The sequence below is a fragment of the Gadus chalcogrammus genome, chromosome 20 (assembly GCF_026213295.1).
Source record: "Gadus chalcogrammus isolate NIFS_2021 chromosome 20, NIFS_Gcha_1.0, whole genome shotgun sequence".
Classification (NCBI taxonomy): Eukaryota; Metazoa; Chordata; class Actinopteri; order Gadiformes; family Gadidae; genus Gadus; species Gadus chalcogrammus.
In genome coordinates, this window is record NC_079431.1 from 388,208 (window position 1) to 407,292 (window position 19,085).

The 19,085-nt window shown below is 51.6% G+C and overlaps 1 protein-coding gene across 1 annotated transcript in view; it reads left to right on the forward strand.

Moving 5' to 3' along the window:
• Nucleotides 1–19,085, forward strand: part of LOC130373662 (potassium voltage-gated channel subfamily H member 6-like) — a 45,281-nt gene that overhangs the window by 22,745 nt on the left and 3,451 nt on the right. Inside the window, exons 7-14 of the mRNA XM_056580281.1 lie at nucleotides 1,930–2,355; nucleotides 5,974–6,373; nucleotides 6,645–6,844; nucleotides 10,650–10,902; nucleotides 13,715–13,920; nucleotides 14,212–14,293; nucleotides 14,435–14,605; nucleotides 15,441–15,591. Of these exons, the coding sequence (XP_056436256.1) occupies nucleotides 1,930–2,355; nucleotides 5,974–6,373; nucleotides 6,645–6,844; nucleotides 10,650–10,902; nucleotides 13,715–13,920; nucleotides 14,212–14,293; nucleotides 14,435–14,605; nucleotides 15,441–15,591 (1,889 nt within the window). The remainder of the gene's footprint in view (nucleotides 1–1,929; nucleotides 2,356–5,973; nucleotides 6,374–6,644; nucleotides 6,845–10,649; nucleotides 10,903–13,714; nucleotides 13,921–14,211; nucleotides 14,294–14,434; nucleotides 14,606–15,440; nucleotides 15,592–19,085) is intronic.

A 19,085-nucleotide genomic window follows, 5' to 3' on the forward strand; every position in this document is an offset into this window, starting at 1 on the left:
CTGATACCAGAGCAGGACTAGACACCAACATGTGGACCCTTCAGGCACCGAGAGACTCAGAGGGTCACAAGCTCATAAACTTAAGCTTTCGGAACATGAGATTATAAATAAGTAATCAATAGGAAATTAATGTAGATAATAAAAACATACATTATCATCAAATAATTACTTTGCATGCTTATCATTTGTCTTTTGCATAATTATTTTGTTTGATTTTGCATCTGAAATGAAATATAATAATGTTAGTTGGAGCCTTTGCAAGATGCTAGCTTTTGTGTTGTAAAGCAGGAGATACCTAATGGTATTTATTTATATATATTCATATAATTATATACAATTATGCTATTTCATATCCACATAATGTTGCTGTAATACTTTAACGACTTGATTAATTTGAGTGATTTCCTTCAAACTAAAAAAGATGTTCCACAAAACCACTGAAGGAGACGTCGGTTCAGGGTAACCCCCCCTGGGTAAGGTTAGGTTAACCCCCCTGGGTTAGGTTAGGTTAACCCCCCTGGTTTAGGTTAGGTTAGGTTAACCCCCCTGGGTAAGGTTAGGTTAACCCTCCCTGGGTAAGGTTAGGTTAACCCCCCTGGTTTAGGTTAGGTTAACCCCCCTGGTTAAGGTTAGATTAACCCCCCTGATTTAGGTTAGGTTAACCCCCCTGGTTAAGGTTAGGTTAACCCCCCTGGGTTAGGTTAGGTTAAACTCCCTGGGTTAGGTTAGGGTAACCTCCTGGTTTAGGTTAGGTTAACCCCCCTGGGTTAGGTTAGGTTAGGATAACCCCCCTGGTTAAGGTTAGGTTAGGTTAACCCCCCTGGTTTAGGTTAGGGTAACCCCCCTGGGTTAGGTTAGGTTAACCCCCCCTGGGTAAGGTTAGGTTAACCCCCCCTGGTTTAGGTTAGGTTAACCCCCCTGGTTAAGGTTAGGTTAACCCCCCTGGTTTAGGTTAGGTTAACCCCCCTGGTTAAGGTTAGGTTAGGTTAACCCCCCTGGGTTAGGTTAGGTTAGGGTAACCCCCCTGGGTTAGGTTAGGTTAGGGTAACCCCCCTGGGTTAGGTTAGGTTAACCCCCCCTGGGTAAGGTTAGTTTAACCCCCCTGGGTTAGGGTAACCCCCCTGGGTTAGGTTAGGTTAACCCCCCTGGGTTAGGTTAGGTTAGGTTAAACTCCCTGGGTTAGGTTAGGGTAACCTCCTGGTTTAGGTTAGGTTAACCCCCCTGGGTTAGGTTAGGTTAGGATAACCCCCCTGGTTTAGGTTAGGTTAACCCCCCTGGTTTAGGTTAGGTTAACCCCCCTGAGTTAGGTTAGGTTAACCCCCCTGAGTTAGGTTAGGTTAACCCCCCTGGGTTAGGTTAGGTTAACCCCCCTAGGTTAGGTTAGGTTAACCCCCCTGGGTTAGGTTAGGTTAGGGTAACCCCCTGGGTTAGGTTAGGTTAGGTTAACCCCCCTGGGTTAGGTTAGGGTAACCCCCCTGGGTTAGGTTAGGTTAGGTTAACCCCCCTGGGTTAGGTTAGGGTAACTCCCCTGGGTTAGGTTAGGTTAGGTTAACCCCCCTGGGTTAGGTTAGGGTAACCCCCCTGGGTTAGGTTAGGTTAACCCCCCTGGGTTAGGTTAGGGTAACCCCCCCTGGGTTAGGTTAGGTTAGGGTAACCTCTCTGTGGGTTAGGATTAGGGTTAGGGTTAGGTTAGGTTAACCCCCCTGGGTTAGGTTAGGTTAACCCCCCTGGGTTAGGTTAGGTTAACCCCCCTGGGTTAGGTTAGGTTAACCCCCCCTGGGTTAGGTTAGGTTAGGGTAACCTCTCTGTGGGTTAGGATTAGGGTTAGGGTTAGGGTTAGGTTAGGTTAACCCCCCTGGGTTAGGGTTAGGGTTAGGGTAACCCCCCTGCGCCTATGGGTGAGGCTAACCCTCCGGCCCCCCTCCCCAGGTGCTGTCCCTGGGGGCCGACGTGCTCCCGGAGTACAAGCTGCAGACCCCGCGCATGGACCGCCTCACCATCCTCCACTACAGCCCCTTCAAGGCCGTGTGGGACTGGCTCATCCTGCTGCTGGTCATCTACACCGCCATCCTCACGCCCTACGCCGCCGCCTTCCTGCTCAACGACCGCGAGGAGCAGAAGCGGCGTGAGTGCGGCTACTCGTGCTCCCCGCTCAACGTGGTGGACCTCATGGTGGACATCATGTTCATCATCGACATCCTCATCAACTTCCGAACCACCTACGTGAACGCCAACGAGGAGGTGGTGAGCCACCCGGCGCGCATCGCCATCCACTACTTCAAGGGCTGGTTCCTGATCGACATGGTGGCCGCCATCCCCTTCGACCTGCTCATCTTCGGCTCGGGGTCCGATGAGGTACGGTCTCTCTCCTGTCCCTCCCCCCTGGGAGCCTAGGACGACCCGCTCTCTCCCACCCACTCAGTCTAGGACGACCCGCTCTCTCCCACCCACTCAGCCTAGGACCCGCTCTCTCCCACCCACTCAGCCTAGGACGACCCGCTCTCTCCCACCCACTCAGCCTAGGACCCGCTCTCTCCCACCCACTCAGCCTAGGACGACCCGCTCTCTCCCACCCACTCAGTCTAGGACGACCCGCTCTCTCCCCCCCACTCAGCCTAGGACCCGCTCTCTCCCACCCACTCAGCCTAGGACGACCCGCTCTCTCCCACCCACTCAGCCTAGGACCCGCTCTCTCCCACCCACTCAGCCTAGGACGACCCGCTCTCTCCCACCCACTCAGCCTAGGACGACCCGCTCTCTCCCACCCACTCAGCCTAGGACGACCCGCTCTCTCCCACCCACTCAGCCTAGGACCCGCTCTCTCCCACCCACTCAGCCTAGGACCCGCTCTCTCCCACCCACTCAGCCTAGGACGACCCGCTCTCTCCACCCACTCAGCCTAGGACGACCCGCTCTCTCCCTCCCACTCAGCCTAGGACCCGCTCTCTCCCACCCACTCAGCCTAGGACGACCCGCTCTCTCCCACCCACTCAGCCTAGGACGACCCGCTCTCTCCCACCCACTCAGCCTAGGACGACCCGCTCTCTCCACCCACTCAGCCTAGGACGACCCGCTCTCTCCCACCCACTCAGCCTAGGACCCGCTCTCTCCCACCCACTCAGCCTAGGACGACCCGCTCTCTCCACCCACTCAGCCTAGGACGACCCGCTCTCTCCACCCACTCAGCCTAGGACCCGCTCTCTCCCACCCACTCAGCCTAGGACGACCCGCTCTCTCCCCCCCACTCAGCCTAGGACGACCCGCTCTCTCCACCCACTCAGCCTAGGACCCGCTCTCTCCCACCCACTCAGCCTAGGACCCGCTCTCTCCCCCCCACTCAGCCTAGGACGACCCGCTCTCTCCCACCCACTCAGCCTAGGACGACCCGCTCTCTCCCACCCACTCAGCCTAGGACGACCCGCTCGCTCCCTCCCACTCAGTCTAGGACGACCCGCTCTCTCCCACCCACTCAGCCTAGGACGACCCGCTCTCTCCCACCCACTCAGCCTAGGACCCGCTCTCTCCCACCCACTCAGCCTAGGACCCGCTCTCTCCCCCCCACTCAGCCTAGGACCCGCTCTCTCCCCCCCGGCAGCCTAGGACGACCCGCTCTCTCCCACCCACTCAGCCTAGGACCCGCTCTCTCCCAGCCACTCAGTCTGAACTGGAGCGCATCACCACTCGGGACCTTTGTTGGTCTTTCTCCACTCTGGACAGGATTACTCTAAATGATTGTATTTTCTGAATGGGCCCCCTCCGGGCGGATTAATGGCTTACCAAATGGCCATCACTGATGCCTTCATGGCAGGCTGGGGAGGGGGGGCGTGTCCTCGCGGCTTACGTCCAGATGAGAGCCTCCATTGGTCGGCCGCTCCACAGTGGTTCTCCTGTTGTTTGGTCTGATGTGTTCCTCCAGGAATCCCATTCCACTGCAGAGTTCTCTGACCAATCCAGTACTCCAGGGAAGATTAAAAAGTGTAGATTTTATCCTACTAAAAGCTACAACATTTTCCCACCATAAAGGAGTCAGCTTAGCTAAGGTTGCTAGTTTGATCCCCGGCTCCTCCTAGCTGAGTGTCTATGTGTCCCTGAGCGAGGCACCACACCCTGGCTGCACCCTGCATGATTGACTCCGCCATCGGTGTGTCATTGTGTGCATTAACCGTTGTAAGTCGCTTTTGATATAAGCTACTGCTAAATGCCCTAAATGTAAATGATTATAGCAATACATAATTTGACCATTAAGAATGGGTGGATTATATTATCCATCATTTGACCAGAAGGAAGGTCTGAAGCCGTTTGGAACCTACCTGCTGGTGAAGGATCTCATCTGCCTCTCTCTGCTCAGGAACTAACTGAGGCATCAGCAGATGGCTTCGAGGTTCATTTGACTAACAGCTTCATAATAAGGCTTTAGTCTACAGGAGCTAATGGAAACCTTTAGATAGCTTGTATCATTCAATCAAAGTCTTGTTACTTTTGGAACAAAGATTCTGAGCTCTATTCAAAGGGTTTTACATTGATTCTGAAGTACATTTGTTAACTTGATTAAGCTGTTTTAGTTTTTGCAATTTTGAGGATTACTTTTGTGCTTATAACTTATAATTAATCAGAATGAATGTCAAATGCACAATTTCCTAAAAATGTATATGAACCGAAAGAGATACTTTATTTAAAGAGGCGTATGAAATAGGAAGGCTGAGAGGTTGAAGAGAGGGATGGAAAAAGGAATTCATTAATATTATTTATCTTGATAACATTCAAACCCGGTCAGTGGTTCAGTTTGGTTCAACCTGAATCTCCCTCATTAAGACGCTGCGCTGCGACAAGCTTAGCGTCAGGGGTAGAGAGGTGAGCGGATGACATCAGCGGGCTCTGCGGTGAGCGCTCTGCGGTGAGCGCTCTGCGGTGAGCGCTCTGCGGTGAGCGCTGTGCGGTGGGCGCTCTGTGGTGAGCGCTCTGTGGTGAGTGCTCTGCGGTGAGCGCTCTGCGGTGAGCGCTCTACGGTGAGCGCTCTGCGGTGAGCGCTCTACGGTGAGCGCTCTGCGGTGAGCGCTCTGCGGTGAGCGCTCTGCGGTGAGCGCTCTACGGTGAGCGCTCTGCAGTGAGCGCTCTGTGTTGAGCGGTTAGTGCTCTGTGGTGAGCACTCTGGTGAGCGGTTAGTGCTCTGTGGTGAGCACTCTGGTGAGCGGTTAGTGCTCAGTGGTGAGCACTCTGGTGAGCGGTTAGTGCTCTGCAGTGAGCGCTCTGCGGTGAGCGCTCTGTGGTGAGCGCTCTGCGGTGAGCGCTGTGCGGTGAGCGCTGTGCGGTGAGCGCTGTGCGGTGAGCGCTGTGCGGTGGGCGCTCTGTGGTGAGCGCTCTGTGGTGAGCGCTCTGTGTTGAGCGGTTAGTGCTCTGTGGTGAGCACTCTGGTGAGCGGTTAGTGCTCTGCAGTGAGCGCTCTGCAGTGAGCGCTCTGCGGTGAGCGCTCTGCGGTGAGCGCTCTGCGGTGAGCGCTCTGTGTTGAGCGGTTAGTGCTCTGTGGTGAGCACTCTGGTGAGCGGTTAGTGCTCTGTGGTGAGCACTCTGGTGAGCGGTTAGTGCTCAGTGGTGAGCACTCTGGTGAGCGGTTAGTGCTCTGCAGTGAGCGCTCTGCGGTGAGCGCTCTGCGGTGAGCGCTCTGTGTTGAGCGGTGAGCGCTCTGTGGTGAGCACTCTGGTGAGCGGTGAGCACTCTGTGGTGAGCGGAGGGTCAGTGCTGAGCCGTGGGGGGGGGTCAGTGCTGAGCCGATCCTCTGACTCCGACTCTGGAGAACTCCTAAGCCCTGATATATTACCTTATATGGTCATGTAAACAGACTAGTATTCCTTCGTTTTTACCTTTCACATGTGGCCACTGATCCTGATATTTGTGATATTTGTTAAATCTAGCCTCAGGTTTTGCGGTATAAATACAAGATGGCGGGTGAACTAACCAATGCGGCGCTCCGTCTAGACCACCACCCTGATTGGCCTGCTGAAGACAGCCAGACTGCTGCGATTGGTGCGTGTGGCCAGGAAGCTGGACCGCTACTCCGAGTATGGCGCCGCCGTGCTCATGCTGCTCATGTGCATCTTCGCCCTGATCGCCCATTGGCTGGCCTGCATCTGGTACGCCATCGGCAACGTGGAGAAGCCTTACCTGGAGCACAAGATCGGCTGGCTGGACAATCTGGGCGTGTCCATCGGGAAGCGGTACAACTACAGCGACCCCTCGTCCGGACCCTCCATCAAGGACAAGTACGTGACGGCGCTGTACTTCACCTTCAGCAGCCTGACCAGCGTGGGCTTCGGGAACGTGTCCCCCAACACCAACTCAGAGAAGATCTTCTCCATCTGCGTCATGCTCATTGGCTGTGAGTGCGCCCCTTGGTTTAGTGTCCTCCTCTCTGATTGGCTGTTAGCTCCGTGTCCTCCTCTCTGATTGGCTGTTAGCTCTGTGTCCTCCTCTCTGATTGGCTGTTAGCTCTGTGTTCTCCTCTCTGATTGGCTGTTAGCTCTGTGTTGTCTGAACTTCACCCTCATTCCTCTTGTGTTCTTTGTACTAACCATTCATTTTAAAGGTAAATATGTTGGGCAAACTATTAGTTTCAAAGCCTGTAAATGACCGCTGTTCTCTGCCTGCAGCCCTGATGTACGCCAGTATCTTCGGGAACGTGTCAGCCATCATCCAGCGGCTGTACTCGGGGACGGCCCGCTACCACGCCCAGATGCTGCGGGTCAAGGAGTTCATCCGCTTCCACCAGATCCCCAACCCCCTGCGCCAGCGGCTGGAGGAATACTTCCAGCACTCCTGGACCTACACCAACGGCATCGACATGAACACGGTGAGCGCTCTCTGAGCCCGCAGCATGGGTTCACCTCCCCGCCGCACGGGTTCAGACCCCTGCAGCATGGGTTCACCTCCCTGCAGCATGGGTTCAGCTCCCTGCAGCATGGGTTCAGCTCCCTGCAGCATGGGTTCAGCTCCCTGCAGCATGGGTTCAGCTCCCTGCAGCATGGGTTCAGCTCCCCGCAGCATGGGTTCACCTCCCCGTAGCATGGGTTCACCTCCCCGCAGCATGGGTTCAGCTCCCCGCAGCATGGGTTCAGCTCCCCGCAGCATGGGTTCACCTCCCCGTAGCATGGGTTCACCTCCCCGCAGCATGGGTTCACCTCCCCGCAGCATGGGTTCACCTCCCCGCGGCATGGGTTCAGCTCCCTGTAGCATGGGTTCACCTCCCCGTAGCATGGGTTCACCTCCCCGTAGCATGGGTTCACCTCCCTGCAGCATGGGTTCAGCTCCCTGTAGCATGGGTTCACCTCCCCGTAGCATGGGTTCACCTCCCCGTAGCATGGGTTCACCTCCCTGCAGCATGGGTTCACCTCCCTGCAGCATGGGTTCAGCTCCCTGTAGCATGGGTTCACCTCCCTGCAGCATGGGTTCACCTCCCTGCAGCATGGGTTCAGCTCCCTGTAGCATGAGTTCAGACCCCTGCAGCATGGGTACACTTCCCTGTAGCATGGGTTCAGACCCCTGCAGCATGGGTTCAGACCCCTGCAGCATGGGTTCAGACCCCTGCAGCATGGGTTCAGCTCCCTGCAGCATGGGTTCAGACCCCTGCAGCATGGGTTCAGACCCCTGCAGCATGGGTTCAGACCCCTGCAGCATGGGTTCACTTCCCTGCAGCATGGGTTCACCTCCCTGTAGCATGGGTTCAGACCCCTGCAGCATGGGTTCAGACCCCTGCAGCATGGGTTCACCTCCCTGTAGCATGGGTTCAGACCCCTGCAGCATGGGTTCACCTCCCTGTAGCATGGGTTCAGACCCCTGCAGCATGGGTTCAGACCCCTGCAGCATGGGTTCAGACCCCTGCAGCATGGGTTCACCTCCCTGCAGCATGGGTTCACCTCCCTGCAGCATGGGTTCACCTCCCTGTAGCATGGGTTCAGCTCCCTGCAGCATGGGTTCACCTCCCTGTAGCATGGGTTCAGCTCCCTGCAGCATGGGTTCAGACCCCTGCAGCATGGGTTCAGACCCCTGTAGCATGGGTTCAGCTCCCTGCAGCATGGGTTCACATGGACTGATGGTTAAGTTGAAATGCTAACGACAGCTTTGTTTCCTTCTCCTCGTCTGCTTTCCTCTGGAGAAACTTATTTGTTTGGGTAAGAGCAGGAGGTACATATTGTCTTGTACTGTATTATATTGCTCTTTCAGGCCGTTAGAACTATTCTAATTACATATCATTTCTATATGACCTTATTGATATCACTACTGGAACAGCTTGCTCATTATGTCCTTTTTTATTTTATTTGTACAATCATTCAATGTATTGATTCCTGTTGAATAATCCATGATGCTTTACCCTCACCAATGACTTTGTTTTGGAGGTTGATGCGGAAAGATTACTCGATACACAGTTACATACCACTTCTATAGGCTACTAGTACAAGTTGCATATCACTACAAGTTACATACCACTTCTATAGGCTACTAGTACCCAGTGGTGTATAAAGTACTCAAAAGCCATACTTAAGTAAAAGTACAGATACCTTACTGGAAAATTACTTAAGTAAAAGTAAAAGTCACCTTTTAGAATAGTACTTAAGTAAAAGTATTAAAGTATCTGATCTTTACTGTACTTAAGTATCAAAAGTACTTTTCTGATATTAAATGTACTTAAGTACTGAATGTAAAAGTACAAGTAACTGCTGTTAATAAAAAAGCGGTGAAAGAACCTTACTAGTTTAAAATGTTGCGCTGGTGGTATTTATTTTGAGGTCGGGAAGTTTCTAATTTTTTGATTGAGACCTGTATGATTTTGCTTCGATTATTGTTGTTTCCCCTTCGTTGTTGATCTTTTTTGAAAACATCCTTCCACTGCATATTGCAGTCCATTTTGCCATGATCTGGATGCTGTCGCGGAGTTACTCCAAAAAAAAATCACTGACACTGACAGATATCGTAGCCCGACCTATTATCCCGCAAGCGCTGGTACACGTTACTTAATATTGATTTGGGTGTCATCCAGGATCGCGGATTTTCGGAAAACTTAAGTCCCTGCCCAAAAAGGGTATTTAAATTAGCTTTGTAGCAAAAATGGCACATATACAGCGTATTGAAGTGTATAAGATAGTGTTGTAATACTGCGTGTACAAACCAGCCTGATACAAATAGTAGAATTTTGATAGCCCTTGCCCTCGTCCTAGCCATGCATTTGTGTGTTGACAGTCGTAGGAGTTTTGATCGGTGTAGCAACAGTAACTAAGCAAGGGGGCTTTGCGAACGTGCGCTGGGACAGCTGATTCGCCAAACAGGCTCGCAGTCTGTGTTCTACCACAGTCCCCGACGTTATTCTCATATCTCTCATGATTCTTTTTTTTTTTTCTAAAGCTGAGTTGATTTTGTAACGAGTAACGAAGGTTTCAAGGGAAATGTAGCGGAGTAAAAGTATCAGTTTTCTTCGCAAAATGTAGCGAAGTAAAAGTAAAAGTACAGATAAATATAAGTAGTAAAGTAAAGTAGAAATATCCAAAAAAACTACTTAAGTACAGTAACGAAGTATTTCTACTTCGCTACTATACAACACTGTACCAGTTGCATATCACTACAAGTTACATACCACTACTATAGGCTACTAGTACAATCCAAGTAACATACTTTGCAAGTTAGTAGTAAATAGTACTATGATGTGTTACTCTTACACTTAGTTACATACCACTGTATTGTTGTACAATCTAAACTGGGATTGTACAACAATTGGCCCAATCTGCTGCTAAACCCCAGTTAGCACAGTGTGATCATATTATATTAATGTTCTTTATAGGACAGCTAAACTCCCGGCAGGATCTGGTTGAGCAGACCAATAATTCATCAGGTCGTCTTATTGCCGTCTTGTGATGGAGGAACGCGTGAAGGAGAGGGAACAGTAACTCGCTGAGGGCTGATTGAATGTCACCAGAGTGGACTACTCCTTTGAGCCGTATCGCTGATCCATTCCTCCCATTGGCACTTAGGTAGCCTGTTGCCCTCATGGGCAGCTTAATGGCTTGAAGCCGCTCAAGCGTTTTAAACAATGTTCATTCTGTTACGATGGTTCGCATAATTCCATGAATTTGTGTAATGATGTATAAGCAAGCTGAGAGCGATATTTAACTCCATCCCACTGGTGTTGAATGACCCCAGATAATGAGAGGGGCCAAACCGCTGTGGATGAATGTCAGTGGTCTTACAGAGATGGTATGGTGTGTTCATTCAGTTTTATATTCAGTGTACACAGAAGTGGCAGTACTCTGGTCTGAACGTCTGCTCTTCTGTATGAGGAAGTCCTCCCCTCCTGGGGACTCCCTGGACCTCAGTGGTCTCCAGCAGGTGGGGGTCTCCAGGAGGCCTAGACCTCCCTGGACCTCAGTGGTCTCCAGCAGGTGGGGGTCTCTAGGAGGCCTAGACCTCCCTGGACCTCGGTGGTCTCCAGCAGGTGGGGGTCTCGAGGAGGCCGAGACCTCCCTGGACCTCAGTGGTCTCCAGCAGGTGGGGGTCTCCAGGAGGCGGAGGCCCCTAGCCTCAGTTGAACCTCATCCACATAACCAAAGCGTTCTCCTTGATGGGTCTTCTCTCCTTGGGGGTGGTTCTGGGGTCCGTCTCTCCCGTAGGTCCTGAAAGGTTTCCCAGAGTGTCTGCAGGCAGACATCTGCCTCCACCTCAACAGGATCCTGCTGCAGGACTGCAAGGCCTTCCAGGGGGCCACCAAGGGCTGCCTGAGGGCCCTGGCCATGCGCTTCCAGACCACCCACGCCCCCCCCGGGGACACCCTGGTGCACAGCGGGGACGTGCTCACCGCCCTCTACTTCCTGTCCCGGGGGTCCATCGAGATCCTCAAGGACGACATTGTGGTCGCCATCCTCGGTAAATACAGAAGAACCTTAAAGAACCTCACTGAAGAACCTTAAAAGAACCTTAAAGAGCCTTAAAGAGCCTCACTGAAGAACCTTAAAGAGCCTTAAAGAACCTCACTGAAGAACCTTAAAGAACCTTAAAGCACCTCACTGAAGAACCTTAAAGAGCCTAAAAGAGCCTCACTGAAGAACCTTAAAGAACCTTAAAGAGCCTCACTAAAGAACCTTAAAGAACATTTAAGAGCCTCACTAAAGAACCTTAAAGAGCCTCAAAGAGCCTCACTAAAGAACCTTAAAGAGCCTCACTAAAGAACCGTAAAGAGCCTCACTAAAGAACCTTAAAGAACCTTAAAGAGCCATAAAGAGCCTTAAAGAGCCTTAAAGAGCCTCACTAAAGAACCTTAAAGAGCCTCAAAGAGCCTCACTGAAGAACCTTAAAGAACCTTAAAGAGCCTCACTGAAGAACATTAAAGAGCTTCACTAAAGAACCTTAAAGAGCCTTTGAGAGCCTCACTAAAGAACCTCAAAGAGCCTCACTAAAGAACCTTAAAGAGCCTCACTAAAGAACCTTAAAGAGCCTCACTAAAGAACCTTAAAGAGTGTCTCTAAAGAACCTTAAAGAACCTTAAAGAGCCTTACTAAAGAACCTTAAAGAGTGTCTCTAAAGAACCTTAAAGAGCCTCACTAAAGAGCCTTAAAGAGCCTCACTAAAGAGCCTCACTATAGAACCTTAAAGAGCCTCACTAAAGAACCTTAAAGAGCCTTAAAGAACCTTAAAGAGCCTCACTAAAGAACGTTAAAGAGCCTTAAAGAACCTTAAAGAGCCTCACTAAAGAACCTTAAAGAGCTTTCGAGAGCCTCACTGAAGAACCTTAAAGAGCCTCACTAAAGAACCTTAAAGAGCCTTAAAGAACCTTAAAGAGCCTCACTAAAGAACCTTAAAGAGCCTTAAAGAACCTTATAGAGCCTCACTAAAGAGCCTTAAAGAGCCTCACTAAAGAACCTAAAAGAGCCTCACTAAAGAACCTTAAAGAACCTTAAAGAGCCTCACTAAAGAACCTTAAAGAGCCTTAAAGAGCCTTAAAGAACCTTAAAGAGCCTTAAAGAACCTTAAAGAGCCTCACTAAAGAACCTTAAAGAGCTTTGGAGAGCCTCAGGGTTCCCCCCCTTTGAGGTGCCTGTCTGCAGCGGTCGTCTGATCATGCGTTTACAGGCTGCCAGTCACGCTCTGTTCCCGACCACCAGCGACTCCCCACTGGGCTGAGCGGTCCAATCAGGCTCTTTGATATGGAGCTGTGTGTGCGTGCGTGCGTGCGTGCGGAAAGTGTGTCAGCGTAGGACAGAGAATGAGAATGCTTATTTTCCACTGACTCCATCCTTCTCTCTGTGGGTCTGAAGGAGCGAGCTCTTCGAGGGCATGAGCCCCCTTCAGCGGGGGGGGGGGTGGGGGGGGGCAACCTGTCTCATCAGCTAGGGGGGTCACCCATCTCACTGCTTTCACCTTCAAACGAGCTGTAGGATCCAGAAGCTTCTGGATGTGTTTGTGTGTCTGTGCTTGTGTGTGGGTTTAGTGCAGAGAAAGAAAACGGGTGGGGCTAAAGAGATTGGAGGTGGAGCTACAGAGGGTGGAGGTGGAGCTAGAGATGTGGAGGTGGAGCTACAGAGAGTGAAGGTGGAGCTACAGAGAGAGGAGGTGGGGCTACAGATGGTGGAGGTGGAGCTAGAGAGGTGGAGGTGGAGCTTTAGAGGTGGAGCTACAGATGGTGGAGGTGGGGCTACAGATGGTGGAGGTGGAGCTAGAGAGGTGGAGGTGGAGCTTTAGAGGTGGAGCTACAGATGGTGGAGGTGGAGCTAGAGAGGTGGAGGTGGAGCTAGAGAGGTGGAGGTGGAGCTAGAGAGGTGGAGGTGGAGCTAGAGAGGTGGAGTCGGGGCTACAGGGTCAGGTTAGGTGTGTGTGTGTGTGTGTGTGTGTGTGTGTGTGTGTGTGTGTGTGTGTGTGTGTGTGTGTGTGTGTGTGTGTGTGTGTGTGTGTGTGTGAGTTAGGTGTGTGTTGTGTAAGGGGCGTGTTGTGTTAGTGTGTGCGTGTGCTGTGTTGTGTTAGTGTGTGTGTGTTGTGTTGTGTTGTGTTAGTGTGTGTGTGTGTGTGTGTGTCTTGTGTTAGGGGTGTGCTGTGTTAAGGTTGTATGGTGTGTTAGGGTTGTGTGTGTGTGTGTGTGTGTGTGTGTGTGTGTGTGTGTGTGTGTGTGTGTGTGTGTGTGTTGTGTTAGTGTGTGGTGTGTGTGTGTGTGTGTGTGTGTGTTAGGGGTCTGTGTGGGTGTGTGTGTTAGGTGTGTGTTGTGTTAGTGTGTGCGTGTGTGTGTCTTGTGTTAGGGTTGTGTGTGTGTGTGTATTAGGTGTGTGCGTGTTAGTGTGTGTGTGTGTGTTAGGTGTGTGTGTGCAGCTGACTGCTGCCGTGTCGGGGACAGAGTGGAGGTTGCTGATTGGTCACGGCAGACGCTCCGGAGACAGACGCAGCCTTTCTATTGGTGGTGGGACCCCCTACTCACGGGCTGGCATTGGACGAGCTCTCCTCTCCCAGGAGCCACTCCACGCGGGCTGGGCGGTTCTCCTCTCAGCCCATCGGGCCATCCGTCCTCTGAGGAGAGAGCGAGAGGCAGAGCCTTCAGGAAGGTTTCAGGTCACCTTTAGGGTTCCACATTCCCCACAAATGACTGAATCTTCTAAACTAAGTGTAAACACGATTCCACAGATCTGCTCTCTGTTGATGTTTGAATCAGTTCTCCCCCTGACTCTCAGACACGACTGTGTTCCGTCTCCACCAGGGAAAAACGACATCTTCGGCGAGATGATCCATCTGTGCTCCAAGTCGGGGAAGTCCAACGCGGACGTGCGGGCACTGAGCTACTGCGACCTGCACACCATCCAGAGGGAGGAGCTTCTGGAGGTGCTGGACATGTACCCCGAGTTCAACCACCTCTTCTTCAGCAACCTGGAGCTCACCTTCAACCTCAGGGACGAAAACACGACGGTGAAACATCATGAACGTCATACCATGCAGTCGCTTGTATCCTTACAGTGGTGGCAGGTCGGTGCAGGGGGGCTGAGTGAGACCAACACCACGTTGAGGTGGGAGCTCACAACCCTCGGGCTGGGACTCAAACCTTTCCCCGTTCCCTCAAATCATCCTCGTCAGTGGTGGTGTTTCTAAAGAGGCAAATTGTAGAATCATGCAAACATCCTAAGGGATCTCCGGATCTCAAGACTGAGGCTTAAGATCCTGCTCTCTCTGGATATTAACAGTTTCTTCTGAAACCCGCAGGCGACCAACAGCCAAGACAACGACTCGGACGGAGTCGCTCCCAGCAAGAGGCGGATCTCCTTCACGCCCCGCCTCCCCAGAGGTAGGTCCCCCCCCCCCTCCTCCCTCCTCACGGGGCTCTTTGTGATTGTTGGGCCGGGTCGCTGGGGGGGCTGGGGGGGGAGGGCGGAGGAGGGATGCGTTCCACTGACTCCCGCTCATTACCGCCCCCCCCCCACCCCAGGAGACAGCAGCCAGGACGTGGATCAGGACCTGTGCCTGAAGAGATCCCCAGAGGGCCTCCACCCCCCCCACCCTGACCAACACATCCAGGACCTCCAGGAGCTCCAGCCCAGCGCCCCTAACCAGGACCTCCGGCCCGGGGACAGCATGGAGCAGAACCCGTCTTCTGGAGGTTACTAATTTGCACTTTCTGATTCCCTTTTGAACCTGATTATTCATCAGTGTTTTTTAGCTCCATGACATTCATGAGCAGGCAGGGCTTCTTGCTCAGGGTGCCTACAGGCAGACTGAACACTGGGGTCAAACCGAGAACCTCTGGAGTCCAAACCCCCAGGAAACCCTAACCACCGGTACCCTGCTCCCCGGAGATGTCTTAGGAAGAGGCTTCACACTATTTAGGAAACTTTGTCAAGATTTTCAGGCTTAATTTCATAATGGCTTATAGGTCTAGAATAGCTCTTACTCCTGCACTTAAGGCAAAGACTAATGAAAATTACTTCATAGCTCAACCTTATTTGCATACAGGTACGTATGAGTGAATATCCGACGGTACAAAACAAAGTCTGGGATGTGCAGTTTACTTCAAACAGTGTTCAAATAAACCCTTCAGTTTTGGACGTGTTCTTTGTCCAGCGGTCTTTAGATCAGCCATTGTCCCGCGGTCCAGCTGGCCAGCTAGCTCCTGTCAAACGCGCAGCGTTAGCCTCTCCCCAAAGGCACCAGTAGACAGCAGAGAGCTGCTAACCACCACCATCAAATGAATGGGCAGCGAGAAGCAGCGGCTGCTAAGTGGAGATAAGACAATGGTTAGCCCCGCTAGCTAGCAGGGAGAAAGGAGCGCATGGACAGTTCTGGCAGCATTAGCAGCCTGATGAATCGCTAACGACAGAAGGAACACAACGCTTCCCTTGTGCTGATTAACGGAGCTCTAGTTCAGTGGTTGATCGCCTCGCTCTGACCCTCATGGGCAGGTTGTAAAGCATGTGGGCCTTTGCTTCGTTCGCCAGAACCCGCTGATGAATGGGCTGGTGAGCAGCCGGCGGCGTTCCTCCACGAGTCAGCAGCTCCAGTCCAGCAGCTGGAGGACATGGCAGCGAGCGAGGTCACGTACGGAGAGGTGGAGCAGCGCCTGGATCAGCTTCAGGATCACCTCAGCAGGTAGGCCTACGCTCCAAGGCAGACCTCCACAGCAGACTAACACTGAACTGGGAGGCCTACGCTCCACAGCAGACCTCACCTGGGAGGCCTACGCTCCACAGCCCTACTGTAACACTGAACTGGGAGGCCTACGCTCCACAGCCCTACTGTAACACTGAACTGGGAGGCCTACGCTCCACAGCCCTTCTGTAACACTGAACTGGGAGGCCTACACTCCACAGCCCTACTGTAACACTGAACTGGTAGGCCTACGCTCCACAGCCCTACTGTAACACTGTAGGCCTACGCTCCACAGCCCTACTGTAACACTGAACTGGGAGGCCTACGCTCCACAGTCCTACTGTAACACTGAACTTGGAGGCCTACGCTCCACAGCCCTACTGTAACACTGAACTGGGAGGCCTACGCTCCACAGCCCTACTGTAACACTGAACTGGGAGGCCTACGCTCCACAGCCCTACTGTAACACTGAACTGGTAGGCCTACGCTCCACAGCCCTATTGTAACACTGAACTGGTAGGCCTACGCTCCACAGCCCTACGGTAACACTGAACTGGGAGGCCTACACTCCACAGCCCTACTGTAACACTGAACTGGGAGGCCTACGCTCCACAGCCCTACTGTAACACTGAACTTGGAGGCCTACGCTCCACAGTATAGCAGTGCCAGCTGAGAGCCACTGTCCTAATACTGCCATCATCACTTAGCCAGATGTGTCCACCACCTGCTGCAGGCTTTACCCCTCCCTCTAGTCAGCTGCCAGGAGGTCTCTGCCCTTAAAGGCTTAAATGCTGCTATACATGTTCTGCGGTAAACACACAACATGTTATATGCATCACATGCTTAAAACCATATTATTGTTTTTAAATACGTTATTTGTAAATAATGAGTAATGATAATTAGGGGTCCTATGAAAACCGTACCAAACCAATTGCAATCGTTATAATTATAATTATTATATAATAATTATAATTATATAAATATTATGATTTTTTTCATCCTAATAATATGCAGAAAAAACATTTGGCTCCAAAAGTTATACAATTGCTGGGCCAAAGTAACACATAGGTGGCGCTATAACAAAGCCTTGAAGTTCAGCATTTAAACATGTTGCCATTATCACTAGGAAGGTGCAATATGCATGAAACTTCTTATACTTGCACCATTCGTCATGATGAACAACTTTCAAACCACAACCCCTACGGCCCGACCATTTGGATATGGTGTGTGACAACAATGGCTAAAGCAGCATCCTCGGCACACGGGTCATTTTTATGGGACTTTATGGTTTTAAATTTATAGCAGTAAGGCGAAAGGCGGCAGGGATAAAGATTTTACGCATGTAAAATACATGCATATGTAAAAATCTCTCCAACATCTTTAAACAGCTCTGACATTGCATCAAAACACGTAAGCTCAGTTGTTGAACACTAAGGAGACTCCATAGTATATCCAGGCCAAATCTGAAGACTGAAAGAACAACAAAAAAACATTAGTTAGAGGTTCTCCATGAGGTTCTCCATGATATGTTTACTTCCAGTAAACCACTTTTTAAGGCATAACAATGTTAACCATATTACCATAACCACCAAGCTCACCATACCGAGGTAGAACCACAGCCAGAGGTAGAACCACAGCCAGAGGTAGAACCACAGCCAGAGGTAGAACCACAGGGGACCAGAGGTAGAACCACAGGGGACCAGAGGTAGAACCACAGCCAGAGGCAGAACCACAGCCAGAGGTAGAACCACAGGGGACCAGAGGTAGAACCACAGGGGACCAGAGGTAGAACCACAGCCAGAGGTAGAACCACAGCCAGAGGTAGAACCACAGCCAGAGGTAGAACCACAGGGGACCAGAGGTAGAACCACAGGGGACCAGAGGTAGAACCACAGCCAGAGGTAGAACCACAGCCAGAGGCAGAACCACAGGGGACCAGAGGTAGAACCACAGGGGACCAGAGGTAGAACCACAGCCAGAGGCAGAACCACAGCCAGAGGTAGAACCACAGGGGACCAGAGGTAGAACCACAGGGGACCAGAGGTAGAACCACAGCCAGAGGTAGAACCACAGCCAGAGGTAGAACCACAGCCGGAGGTAGAACCACAGCCAGAGGTAGAACCACAGCCAGAGGTAGAACCACAGCCAGAGGCAGAACCACAGCCAGAGGCAGAACCACAGCCGGAGGCAGAACCACAGCCAGAGGTAGAACCACAGCCAGAGGTAGAACCACAGCCAGAGGTAGAACCACAGCCGGAGGCAGAACCACAGCCGGAGGCAGAACCACAGCCAGAGGTAGAACCACAGCCAGAGGTAGAACCACAGCCAGAGGCAGAACCACAGCGGACCAGAGGTAGAACCACAGCGGACCAGAGGTAGAACCACAGCCAGAGGTAGAACCACAGCCAGAGGTAGAACCACAGCCAGAGGTAGAACCACAGCCAGAGGTAGAACCACAGGGGACCAGAGGTAGAACCACAGGGGACCAGAGGTAGAACCACAGGGGACCAGAGGTAGAACCACAGGGGACCAGAGGCAGAACCACAGGGGACCAGAGGTAGAACCACAGTCAGAGGCAGCACGTGCCTCGCCCTGATGGACAGATGAGCAGCAGGGGGTATTTTTAGAAGGAATTATCGGAGAGGAGAAACGACACCGGAGGGCTCCAGCATCTCTCACACACACACACACACACACACACACACACACACACACACACACACACACACACCATCTTTCTGAAGACAGTCCTTCTCAGTGAACACACACACATCAGGCAGAAATACACACAGACACAACTACACACACATGCACTACCTTCCAGGCTCCACTGTCAGGAGGTTCAGTATTTTTGTACTTTTGTGTTACGTCATTCATCCAGCTGGATTCCTGGCCCTGCATCCAAATTATTGTCTGCTAAATCATTATGTGATTAAGTCCATTAAACACATTAATGACTAGTTCCATGTCTGTTTATTAAATAATACTTAAAGGCAAGTAACATCATTCAAAAGACGTTTCTTAATACCCTAAATATGGCTCTTTGATGGTAATACTGCACCCGTCATTAGTCTGATGAACAAGTCTATTTTTCAAAACCAAATCTCTCGCATCCCTCTGAATATACCTGACCAATTTAGAGACCCGTAGTGGCAGACTACTATGCTGCCGTTTCCGCGTCATACCAGAACCCCAACCGTCAAAGCACTAGCCCCATCTAGTGTTCAGAAAGAGAAGTGTGGGCTCATGTGTCCGCTATTTATAGATCTACAATGTTGATGTCACATATCACGGGACAACTCAACTGTCAAATAGCGGCCTAGTGCAGCTGGAAAAGGAAAGGCGTCAACACTGCCACAGCAAGATCCTTCTCCATGTACACACTGTGGGACCCTTTGAACAGCAGAGCCAATTGTATGGACAAGTATGCAGCCTGTAGAACATCCATATCCAACTGCTAAGTCACTCAATCCCATCCACTTGCCATGCCCACC